Source organism: Enhydra lutris, unplaced genomic scaffold (genome assembly GCF_002288905.1).
Source record: "Enhydra lutris kenyoni isolate GAN:26980312 unplaced genomic scaffold, ASM228890v2 scaffoldscaffold7, whole genome shotgun sequence".
NCBI lineage: Eukaryota > Metazoa > Chordata > Mammalia > Carnivora > Mustelidae > Enhydra > Enhydra lutris.
In genome coordinates, this window is record NW_019154091.1 from 2,803,088 (window position 1) to 2,816,335 (window position 13,248).

The 13,248-nt window shown below is 37.4% G+C and overlaps 1 protein-coding gene across 7 annotated transcripts in view; it reads left to right on the top strand.

The window, feature by feature from the left end:
• LOC111142189 (WASH complex subunit 3) overlaps positions 1-13,248 on the top strand; it is a 127,377-nt gene that overhangs the window by 51,335 nt on the left and 62,794 nt on the right. For 4 of the 7 annotated variants that reach the window (XR_002640247.1, XR_002640248.1, XR_002640249.1 and 1 more), the window contains exon 7: positions 10,988-11,174. The exons of 1 other annotated variant lie outside the window; for it this stretch is intronic. Coding sequence is in view for 3 of the 6 variants with exons in the window: in XM_022495199.1 (XP_022350907.1) it covers positions 10,988-11,174 (187 nt within the window). In the remaining 3 variants the exon portion in view is untranslated. Of the gene's footprint in view, positions 1-3,006; positions 3,258-10,987; positions 11,175-13,248 lie in introns of those variants that run through there. 2 more of the 7 variants (XM_022495200.1, XM_022495201.1) reach the window with 1 other exon arrangement.

Here is a 13,248-nt window from a genome sequence, read left to right on the forward strand (position 1 = left end):
CAACAGGGAGTCTGCTTCTACCTCTCCCTCTGACCCCGCCCATTTATCATGCTCTCTTGCTCGCACTCTCTCTCTCTCAAATAAATGGAAAAAAAATCTTTTTAAAAAACTTCTTTGCATGAAAAGCAGGTCCGTATATACAGGATCAAGCAAGAGCAATTCTGATCATAACATAAAAAGCCAAAATTTTGTCCCCCTGAATATGATTATCCAGTCTGGAAATGATGGTATTGTTTTAAGCTTTATTATGAACTTTTCTGTAAAGCTTTTTAACTTATAAAATATTTTCATATACATTACCTCTTTGATTCTGATATCTTGAAATTTTTCTCTTTTCTATATCCAAAGAGGATGAGTATGTGCTTTTTGTCTTTCTAGCAATTCCAAGTCAAAGTAGCCTAACATTTATTTTTAAATGAATGAAGACAAACAATAACAAGTATTGGCAAAGATACAAAGAAAGTGGAGCCCTGGTGCCCTGTTGGTGGGAATGTAAAATAATATAGCTACTATGGAAAGCAATATTGCAGTTCCTCAAGAAATTAAGCATAGAATTATTATATGGTAGAGCAATTCCACTTCTGGGTATATACCCAAAAGAAGTGAAAGCAGGGACTCAAGCATGTATTTGTATACCAGGTTCAAGTAGTATTATTCATAGTCGGCCAAAGGTGGAAGCAACCCAAATGCCCACCCAGAGGTGAATGGATAAACAAAATATAGTATGTGCATACAAAGGAATATTATTCATCCTTAAAAAGGAAGGAAATTCTCATACCTATTGCTCCTGCCAAATGGTCTAATGTCACCAAATTTTAACAAAAATTACCTTATATTGTGGCTCCCAAATGACTTACAATTCCCAAATGCAACATGAATTCTCATTTTTTTTTTTTCTTTATTCAGAACCCTCTCATCCCCACTTATTCCCATCTTTTCTGTTTCTGGGGAACTCCTACTCATATCCTAATACCCTTCACAAATATCTCCACTTCTCTGGAATCTTTTTTGACCAAACCTCATAAAGCGAGTTACTTTTTTCTTTTCACATAAGCATAGTTACTACATCTGTATTCATGTATATCACACTATATAATAATAATTTGCATTTCTGTCTCCCTCTAAAATATCCCCCTAAAATATCAGCTATTCAGGGCAGGAAGATTTTTCATTCATTTTTGTATCTCCAGCATGTAACACAGTTCCTGGCAAAATGGTGGGTATGTGATGATGATAATCATGATGGTGATGATGATGATGATGATGATGATACAAGATAGCATTTATTTAATATATTACTATGTGCCAAATATTATTTGATATACTTTACATATAATAATTCACTTTAATCATTATAACAATCCAGTCAATTAGTTGGATCCAGAGTGGTTACCTAGCTTCCCCAAAGTTGCGCAAATATGTAGCAAGACTGGGATTTGAATCCAAGCAGTCTGACTACAGAATCTGTGTTCTTAACTACTATACTCTACAGCTCTGATGATCACATGTATTTAAAAATGGCTACACACATAAATTAAGTGTATTATTTCAGCTCCTCCTAGGCTTAAGCTGCTTTTGACCTTAAGTATCATTTATTTTGGAGACATTGTATACATTGTTTTATTTGTTTGAGCTGCCATAGATATAATTTGATGTAGTACTCAAATAATTACCTCTGGTAATTTTTTTCCTTTTTAGCAAAGTAAACACAGTGAGAAATCACCTGCATAGCAAAGAGAAATTTATTTGGAAAATGTGTCCAATATTCATGCCCACTACTCCTAGAGTTCTTGTTTCTATGGAGAGCATTGAAGACTGTGGTCTTGTGTTAGTATTTTAGGCAAATGGAATATCAGTCAAAACTTAGACATCCTGTTTCCAGCTTTAAAGTTTACTGTATTGAGTACATGTGACTCCCTCTAAGTCATAATCTTAAATTGTACAGCAGAGCGAATGGGTTTATGTTTGATCCATTGCTGGGAGCAATGCCAGCATTTCTCTGTTTTGTAGCATGACAGATATAATATTAAAAAACATAAACCAAAAATCAGCCATAATTTTTAATAACTAATGTAAATATGGTAGATTGTACATTTTTTGAGTAATAGTAATTATATTTGTGGCAAAGAAGAGTTTTATTGGTTGGTGTCCTAATTTGTGGGTAAAAATCAGAGAGTCTGGTAGTTTTTGGTTATTAAGCTAGAACAGCTATATCATTTTTCGTTTACCTCTTAATTTCCCCAGAAGTATACTTTACTTGCTTAATGATAGTATTACCATATTGATTAGATGATTTACTAACAAACACTATAGAGCCTATCTAGTTGACTCTTTTGATAAAACCATTAAAATTTCATTTGATTTATTATAATCTATCCCTGCAAATTTGGAGTTTAATCATTTTCGTATCTCCTTGTTGTGCCTAGGGAACCTTTGAGACATTTTTGCCAACTCATACTTTTTATATTCATTCGATGAAGATAAAGTATAAGTGAAAATATTCAACAAACACTAAGAAATTTCTTTTACCAGGCCCTCTTCTACCCTGCAAAATTTCCATATTGTTTGTTTCTTAATAGCCATTGTTTTCACTCTCTTCCATTTTTAAATTCCTTTCTGCAGCTTTCCTGGAACATGAAGATTTTCTTTTCTTCCCATTTCTAGCTTTCCTTTCTCTGTACCTCCTGTACTCTTGGAGGCCACAGAGATGTAGCACTGGGCATGCCTGCCTCTCCACATCGCATCTCTGTCTATAATTGGGTCTCCATGGAAATGAGAAGCAGAAAGTGCTGAAGTAGCATGTTTTGTAAGGACTGGCAAGAGAAAACAGTGCTGGAGAAGCCAAAGAGAAGCATGCTGTGGAGAGCAGGAGACTCTCTCAGTTAAGGACACAGACTTGGCAGATTTATTAGCAGCAATATTCTAGCAGCAATGAACCAAATTTACAGGTAGCAAACTCATTTTTCAACTGGTAGAACCTTCAAAAATTGTTCCCTTCTCTTTCAGAAGGCCAGATGCTCCAGTGCCTGATGGTGAAGGTGAAAAAATTACAGAAGAAAGTTCAGACAGTGAATCTTCTTTTAGTGACTAAGCTTAATTTTGATAACAGTTACATATACATGTGTAGGTATACATTTACATTCTATAAGAAAGAGAACCTGACCTTGAACTTTTAGTCATAAAAACATCAAATGACCATATATCCACCACCAAACTTCCTCTATGTTAAAATAAAGAAAGAAAGAAAGAACTTATAACCTGGCATTATGTCTTGTTACCAAAAAACAGGGCTGTGACTGAAAAATAGAATGACTTACATAAAGTCCTATAAGTGCTACAAATACTAAGATGGGCTATTTCGGGGATGCGGTGAGCATTAAAAATGAACCCAATGTGAGTTGCCAATCAAAAATAGACTCAGTGTTTCTGTGAAATGTGTAAACCTGGCGATTCACAGACCTGTACTCCTGGGGATAAAAATACATTATATGTTTATTTAAAAAATTAATTAAAAGTTGCAATTTAAAAAAAAATAATAAAAATAAAATATATTAAAAATTAAAAAAATAGACTCAATGCAAAAAAGGTGAATTTGACTAAGTGAGTTATTCAATTTCTGTGACTATTTTAACATGAAAAGTATTATGTGCATTTGTATTGTAAGAGTGGCTAAGGAAGTTTTTGGCAGAGACTAATACCAGATTTAAATTTTCTGTGACAACTTGAAGCTTATATGTCATAGAAAATATGAATTTGGAATTTATTGGTCATATTTATTAGCATATAGAGCTTTTCATCACTTGTCCATTAGTTCCTATACTATTAAAGTGTCAGATATTCTTAGAATATTATCAGGTAGAAATTGAATTAAAGGTAGTTTCAATGTGTTTCAGAGTGAGTAAGCATCATGTGATCAACTCTTTTATTGCCTAAACAAAAAAAAAAAATACTAAAAATGCTCTCCTCACCTCACCTCTACTACACAGTGCAGAAAATTTCTAAAATACTTACATGAAAAGATACATAAATGCATTTGATTAATGGTTTGGCCCACCTGAAAGCAGACCCTGAGAAAAGGACTTGGGTTTAAGTATGTCATTTGTGAGGTAATCACAGGATGCAGAAGTGAGAGAACAGAAAGAGCAAGAGGAAGAATACCTTTAGAAAAGTATATTATTAAAGTTGCCATTTTGGACTCTAAGACCTGAGGAGCTTTCAAAATGCCTCCCATAAATGCCCACCTAATATATAGATAGGATAATTATTAACCAGTTTCCATCCCCCATTAGTTGAAAGCTGCCTCCAGGAGCATTGACTAACCCCATACTTCTGGGCTGTACTTTTGTGTGGGAAGGTGGGCTTTCCCAACATTGAAAAAGGACTTGGAACAGAAAAGAAAAAGATGTATGGCTCACACTTGTGGTGGAATTTCACTAGCAAAAAAAAAGGACAAGTCTGAGCTCAGAACTGTGAAGTGCAGTTACGGCTGATAGCAGAAATTGATAAGAGGATGTGATGTTGGGCAAAAGAGGTGTTCACCTGCTCAGTAGTTCTTGCCTATGCAGAACTGCTTGAGTCCCATGTTAAATCCACTCCCATCATCGAGTCTTCAAGGTGGTGCTCAGCCACATTCTATAAAAAGACTACCGAGAAAGATTAGACAAGCTGTAGTTCCTGTTATTACTGAACCCAAGGCCAAAATATATTCATTATCTCCTTCCTCCACCCCCCATTTGAAGTTTTCTTTGCTCTCTGCTAGAAATTCAACTGGTCTAGTTTGGTTGACTGCTAGAGTGAACCAGATCTTCATCCCTTCAGGGATCTAGGGTCTTGATTACTTTGCCCTTTTTAAGTCTATGATTATCATAGTTGTTTGTTTGCTGTTCTCACCAACCTTGGAAGCACCAAAGACATGCCCCCAGTGAATCATCTGAGTTCCGGCACAGCCTCGCTGTTTCATTTTGTAGTCACATTCCTAGCTTTTCTTGTTAACCAACATATTAATTCCCCTTTCTTGCCTGTTGTCCCATAGACATGAGCAGCCCAACAGGACCAGGTGGCAGCTGTAGCTTCAGTTTTGTGGAATCCTTACAGTGCCTCCTGGTGGAAGTGTGCCAGCTTCTTCCCTTTACCCTGTCAGGACACAGGACCTCCAATCCAACAAAGCTTAAGGTAGTAGGAATGGGAAACACATTCTACAAATAGCTCACTGGGAATGGTGGTAAGAAAGGCCAATCCTATTTCTATCCTCTTGGTTCCTGCACCTTGCATTTGGGGACATGGCATCATATACTGGCCATTGGTATACTGCATGTATCATGTCCTGGAAAATAGGACCTTAATCCTACAGGATGTTATACCTGAGCTTATGCCTAAGCTGACCATTGTTCTAGATTAACTGCTTCTGGATAATACTATATATGTAGGGTCATTGATCTAATCATTCATGTTCATTTGCTATAAAATATTTCCTTGGTCTTAGGCAACGTAATGCAGGATACTGTGTTGGTAATAGGCATTCTAGATTCTAAGATAGTAATGGTGGCAGAGGTACTGCTGGAAAGGAGGGCAAGCCTATATTAAGAGTACAAATTGATTACTATGGACTGAATTACTTCCTCCTCTGGGGTGGAAGGAAATTAATGCACACAACTTGTTACCAAGTAGCTAGTTGGTTTCAGTAAAGGGATAGTACCAAATCATTGGTCTTTGCTTGTTACATATCACTTTTCAATAGTAGTAGTAACTAGATCGTCCTTAATGAGAAAAAACCCAAGCTATTGGGCCCATCCCATGCCTAGCCTCCAACTCTGTCATCATGAATACTCTATTCATGGGTTTGTTGTGCAAGCCTGGAGTGGTTACGGAAAAGACAGGCTGAAATCTATTGGAATCATCCTGTGTGCCTGATCTCTGCTTTCTCATGTGAATGTTCTCTCACTGACATTCCATGATGCAAAAATCTGCACATTTTGCCATAATCAAAACCAGTTTTTTATTCTTAACTCAAGCCATGTCTTTGTCAGCATGGATGACCAAGTGTACTGTTTGAAGCTCTGTCCATCAGGAAGATTTTTCCCTCACCACTGATCTCTATCACTTCCTCTGAGAGAGACAGTAGTGTAGAAGCCAGCCATTGTTGGCTCACACCCACAGAGCAAGCTGGTCCATCCATGAACAAGGCCTACTTTTTCCTTCTCTGTCACCTGGCATGTTAATATTTTTAAAAAGTGCTTCAGTTCCTCACCTCTCCCTCTCTCCATGCCTTTTCCCATATAATTTTTCGTTGCCTTCCTACTCTGGGTGGAGCATTCTGCCTCACCTTTTGACTCTGAACTTAGCCATGTGGTTTTGCTTTGGACCAATAGAATGTTGGACCAATATGATCCAAGCAGAGGCTTGAAAAATACTTGGATGATTGGTCTTGCTTTCTTTTGTACCTCTGCCATTGACATAAGAATATGACTGGGATAGTTTGATGAAAAGTGAAAGATATGTGGAGCAGAGCTAAGTTGTTCCAGTCACCCCGTAGCCAAGCTTAAAATGTGAGCAATCCCAGCCAAGACCAGAACATATGCCTACCCTATTCCCAGCTGCCCTTAGATGTATGAATAATAAATGTTCATTGTTGATTCTCATAAAGATTTTTTGATTATTTTATGGCATTACTGTAGCAATAAATAACTGGTACATCTGATCATAGGGAATTTCCCATGAGATCTTAGCAATAGGTTGAAGGAGATGCATTAGTGCAAGAGAGGTAAATGGTAGGGGGAATCTAGGCTACCTGTCCATGCAATTTACACATGCCCTCTGGACTAACTCAGGCTTAGTTCCAAATGCATCATTTCCATCGAACGATGGATTACTACTGTGACTATCTGCTATCTGACCTTACGATTTGGTGAATCTGATAATACCCATTGTATGATGGGCAGCTCCAGTTAATCACTTGACATCAGATTTTTAATTTCTGATGAATACCAGAGGCATGCCAGGAGTTGCTTTTCAAATAATGAGAAGGCATGACTTTGCTCCAAACTTAAGATCTATGCTATTAAAACTTGCCAGAGATGCTACACAGTGTCCTACCTCAGGTAGCTGTAGTATCAGTGGATAATCTGTCATGTAATCAGCTGAGCAGCAGGGCAGCTTATGCCACAGCCTGAACCTGGAGCACAGCCCTCTCTGCTCTGGACTCTATTTGAAACTAGCAGCCTTCCAAGTCTCCCCACAAATGGGTGAGAGCAGTATTCGACTTTCAAAAGCCAAAGCCACCAACATGCTATACCTCTTTCTTAATTAATGGTAGAGGGTGCAAGTTCAGTAACTTGTCCTTTTTTTTGGGGGGGGGGTCCTATGTTCAGTTAGCCAACATATAGTACATCATTAGTTTTTAATGTAGTGTTCAGTGATTCATTAGTTGTGTATAACACCCAGTGCTCATCACAGCCCATGCCCTCCTTAATACCTATCATCCAGTTACCCCCGTCCCCACTCCCCACTCCCTTCTTTAACCCTCAGTTTCCTGGAGTCCAGAGTCTCTCATGGTTTGTCTCCCTCTCTGATTTCTTCCAATTCAGTTTTCCTTCCCTTCCCCTATGGTCCTCTGTGCTATTCCTTATGTTCCACCTATGAGTGAAACCATATGATAATTGTCTTTCTCTGCTTGACTTACTTCTCTTAGCATAATACCCTCCAGTCCCATCCATGTCAGTGCAAATGGTAGGTATCCATCCTTTCTAATGGCTGAGTAATTTGTCCTTTACCCTGGAGGGGATGTCCCAGCATCCTTTGGACCATTGGACCCCTAAAATCTGCAAGGATCTGAATCTTCTATCTTCTAGCCTGTGTCTTGTATCTTCTATCTTATAGGGCACCAAGGGTCCTTTCCATTTCCTCTTCACTAAATCTTTAGCCTAATTTACCAATACAAGTTACCAGCATGAGGTTTTGTGGAATATCAGGATGAACAAAATTCCTGCAGACTACCTAGTGAGAGAGTAGGAGAATTAACATAACCCTATGACAGTAGGTTAGAATACATTGCTATCCTTTCTATGTATATATAAACACTTTCAATGTTCTTAATGATTGAAAAAAAGTTTTCCAGATTAACAGTCATATACCATGCCAGAGGCTGTGTTCATAAGTTCCAGGAGAGGTATCGTATCTGGCATAGGAGCCATGATTGGCATGATTACTTGGTTAAGTTTATGATAGTCCTTTGTCTTCTACTGTGGTCCTTGTGATTCAGCAGGGTGATACATGTGAATGCATAAGGCATCACCCTTGCATCCTTTAAGTGTTTGAAGATGGTACTAATCTCTGCTATTCCACTCAGAATGCAATATTTTTTCTGGTTTACTATCTTGGCAGGGTGGCAGGTATAGTTTTAGGGATTTCTACTTGATTCTCCCTACCATAATGGATTTTATTCCATAGGTCAGGGAATTGATGTGAAGCTGTTAAGAATATCCCAAGTATGTACTCAGAAACCAGGGAAATAGCCACAAGGACCTACCTCATCCAATTGAAAGTACTATAAGATGGACTGGAGCCCAGACTTTATTTGTTACCTGGTGTCCATAACACCCCACTCTAACTGAGGGAAGATGGTGACAGATACTTGATATCAAGTCAATTTGGTCCTCGATCCAACATTTAAAAGAATTAAGTATTTCTCCTTTATCCATTGTACAGTTACTTTGACAAATAACTTGTGGTTCTTTAGAGAAAGACTGAGGAAATTTCTTTTTATATATACTTGTAGTGGAAAAGGTAGCATTTTTCTTTTTTTAAAAGATTTTATTTATTTATTTATTTATTTATTTATTTATTTATTTATGAGAGAGAGAGCAGGTTGGGGGCAGGCAGCAAGGAGCAGAGGGAGACGGAGAAGCAGAGACTCTACACTGAGCACAGAGCCTGACATGGGGCTTGATCCCACAACCCCAAGATTATGACCTGAGCCAAAATAAGAGTCAGCTACCCAACCAGCTGCCCAGGTGCCCCAAGGTGGCATTTTTCAAAGGGCTTTGGCCTCCTTTTCGATGGATGGACCTAATGAGATAATAATTAAAGGAAAACACTTTTCCTTTATAGCAGCTGACATCAGCCTTCTCACCAGTCCATGCTTTTTTGGGATTTTGCAATTAAAGCTACACTAGTCTACTACCTTCTACCTTGAACATGAGGTACACCATGGTATATTAGTCACCATCACAGATCCCTGCTTACCAGGGAATCTAGATTGCCACTTCGGCTTGTTGCTACTTTGCCACTGATGGTTGAATATCACCACCTGCTTCCTGCCATTATGGAATCCTACCATCTCAGTTAATACTAGAGAGTCCAATTCTGTGGTATCATATCCCCTCCTGTGAATTCTGGTCTACAGAATGTAGCTACCCTGACTTTTCTCAGAGCTGTTGGTGCCAGCTTCATTAGTGATATTCTTTATTTCCTTAGTAAAGAGAACTCTCTAGATCCTTCTGGGAAAGTAGTGGGTTGTCTCTCTCAACACAAGAAATCCATTCTAACATTCCCACCCCTCAGCCACTGAGCTCTTTCTCAGTACTTTATGGGCAATTTCAGTATCTCCATCTCACTGACTGTAGGCCATCATGACCAAATTTCATGAAGTTATCCCAACAGCCTATTAGCACCAGCTCCATTGCCAGGGTGTTGCTCTTGAGTCATGAGAGAGTGCTCTCATGTCAATAAACTCTCCTCTATCCAGCCTTATATTCTGCTCACTCTGGTGCGACACGTTCAGGATCTCCTCCCACACATGTTCTCCAGATTTCTGCCAGTGCTTGTTAGCCAGTTCCTAAAATTCTTTCAGTAAATAGGCTCTTTCTTCCCAGATCAAGGACTATGTTTTCTCTCTCAGCTGAAACTTGACATTATTCTCAAGGCAATGGGGAAGTTAAGTTAAATCCTGAGGTGGTAGGGGTTATTGTACATGGAAGGCATCCATTTCAAGTGAACACTGAATGGCCTCCAGGTAAGGCAAGGCTGCTCTCCTCAAGTAAAGGAGAAAAGACTGCTTTGGCTGGCATGATGTTCAAGCTGCTCAAGCTGCTCAAGCACATCCACCCAGATTTTTTCATCTCAAGTCTATCCCTCTCCTTCGGTATCAGGGCTCTGACTTTAACAAAGCAGACTTGTAGAGGCTGCACATATCATCTCCTTTGCAGGTCTGCCATCCTTCAACTCTGGGCCTGATGTTCACCACAGCTCTCCTACAGCTGAAGAGATAAAGGTCTCTTTAAATACTGCAGAAGTGGCCTTTTGGCTTTCAGGGTGCCCTAAGATGACAGTTGGTAGATCTGAGTCTTTTACTTCTTTTTTTCTAGGTTCCCCAGACAACTAGTCAATTGCACAATTCTTTGCCCCCAAACCATTCTAGTGACAGAGCTAGTGGATAACTCATGGCTTCTTGTCCCATTCCATCATAGGTGAGATTCTTATGAGTTGTAATGTACACCAGAGATTTCCATCATCCTGTTTATTCTTAAAATAGGATAGGGGACCAAGTTCTGGAAACCTATCCTAAGGATCTCCTTTCCACTATCATACCAAAGTCCTATGTTGTATTCCTCCTAAAAACAGATCTCAAGACAAACATTCAGGCACAAGAAGTTTATTTGTGAATTAATCCCAGGAGGCAGGAATGAGAGATCAGGAAAAATGAGACAGGAAAGAAAATATGATACAAGGATATATTACAAAGATTTCTACTGTGAGTGCTTGGGACTTGATTCCAAGACTACCATCTCCTTAGAAATGAACAGGTGCATAAAAAATTAGTTCAGATCTTCTATATCTTTGATAAAGTTTTTTTTTCTGAGAAGGATGTTTTAGGAAATCTGTTCTCAAACACTTTCTACAATCAAAATGTATTCTTTTATATTAAACAAAAATAGTTTTTATCTTATAAAACAAATAAAAAATAAAGTACAAACAAAACAAAAATGAACAGGTTTTTCCCAGAATTGTCCACCGGAAGGACTAGAGGCCGGATCATCTGTCCACTAACCCTGGACCCATTGATTGAGGGCTTTACTCCTCTACATTTCTGGGATATAATTGCCTATGCACCTTGGTGGCTCCATGGCCTTGGAAAGGACACTTTGTCAGAAAGTGGAGAAATGGGACATTCATTGGAGGTGAGTTGCTATCACCAAAAGGTGAGTCTGAGATTGAATATAGAAATCCACTACAGCTGTGGCTAACATCCAAGGTGGGACTGGGGGATGCATTGTGGGGCACTACCAGAAGCTTCCACTACAGACAAAGCTGCTTCTTAAGCACCACATTGACCTGAACACCTGAACTTACCTTTATTTAAAATCTATAATTTTTGTCTTGGATATAAAGAAAATTGGATGGTAAGCCACACAAGATTTCCAGAACTTTTTCATTACAAATTTTAGTTTTTTTAAAATCTTCTAAGAATGAGCAAAGGATAAACAGTGACTAAATCTGTATCTTTATAGTCTGTTGTAATTACAATTTTTAAATGTTTCCTTTTACACATACCCTGCAGAGTTTTTCTGTGAAAGTTTTATATCTGAACCAGAGCATGGCTCCTTTTAGAGAATAAATTATGTCCGTGTGCTCTTAAAGAGTGCCCAGACAACATAACACTCAGTGAAACTGTTTTGTTCTGATCAAGTTCTTCACAAAAACCAGGTTAATTTCCAGGATCCATGAAAAACTTAAATTCTCACAATTTTGTACAAAACTTAAATTCTCAAAATTTTGTACAGGACTATGTTAATTTGTAACATTGTTACTTTGTGACATTGCTCTTGCAATGGTGCCAAAGTATCTTTCCAAAAACTTTTGCGTTTACCTTTCTCCTTAGGAAGATGAATAATAAAAGCACTGACACTAAAGTGAGTGCCACTCTGACTTGGATTCTGAATAGAAATCTTAAACAAGAGACACTTATCTTCCTTTGGAACATGAGGTGTAAAGATTTTGTGACTCCATTTTCTCTCTTCCCAAGACAGTATTACTTTAGATTGGCAGCTTACAAGTAAATAAACTTGGGAAACATTCATTTTATAATATCTACAAATCATTTATTAGTCATCAGTGTATACTTACGTTCAAATTGATATGAGTAGATTAAAATACTTCAGAATTAAGCATTTTGTAGTTAACTTTACAAATTTTTTAAGTAAATTCTAAGTATTGGAATAATATTTTTAAATCTAGAAGAAATCTTAGCAAATGTCTAGTCTAATTGCCTCTTTTTTACAAATGAATGAACTGAAATGCAGAGGGGTTGAAGGATTCTCCCAGGAAATATAAGAAAGAAAAGAAGTTTAGTTATATAAACAAAAATACTGTATCAGTAATATCCTTATCTTAAATATTAATGCTTTTGGTTATCTGTATAAAAGCAAAATACTTAAATTTTTAGTAATCTTATTAAAAGTTTACATTGTAATCTGCAAAATGGAGTTGTGAAATTTTTTATATTTAAGTATATTCTAACATCAATCTCCATTTTTTCACTTGTATTATAATATGTGGCCATGTGGCAATCAAGTAGAATTACTTCTACATTTTCATGGGGATATCTTAACCATACTGGTTTATGCTTTACTAAACTGTAATTCTAGTTTTCCAAGTCAAACCTTAGAAAATTCTAAGAAGCTGGCAGTATAGTTTTTAAATGGGCAGTATAAACACAGAATATGTAGATAGCAAAGTCAAAAAGCCTCAAGGATAAAAAATCTATAACATAATTCCATAAAAGAAACAAACCATCAAAAATCACTCCTAAAAAAATAATCTGAACAGCCTTACATCTACTAAAGAAGTTGAATATATAGCTAAAAACATTCCCATAAATAAAACTGGACACCCACGTGACTTCATTGGTGAATCCTACCTAACATTTAAGGAAGAAATAATACCAAAATCCTACCATGCATAAGGAAGAAATAATGTCAATTATACACAAACTATTCCAGAAAATTAAAAAGGGGGAACTACTTTCTGAGTCATTCTATCAGACCAATATTAATCTGATGCCAAAATCAAACAGACACTATAATAAAACTATAGACTGGTATTCATTACACAGAGGTAGATGTTCTTAAAATTTTCTTAGCAAATTTAATACCATAGAAGATACACAGATGAATACACACATATTCACTAGAAATACGACAAGTTGATATGTATCATTAAGGAAATAAAACAATGAGATTATGCCATTTACCT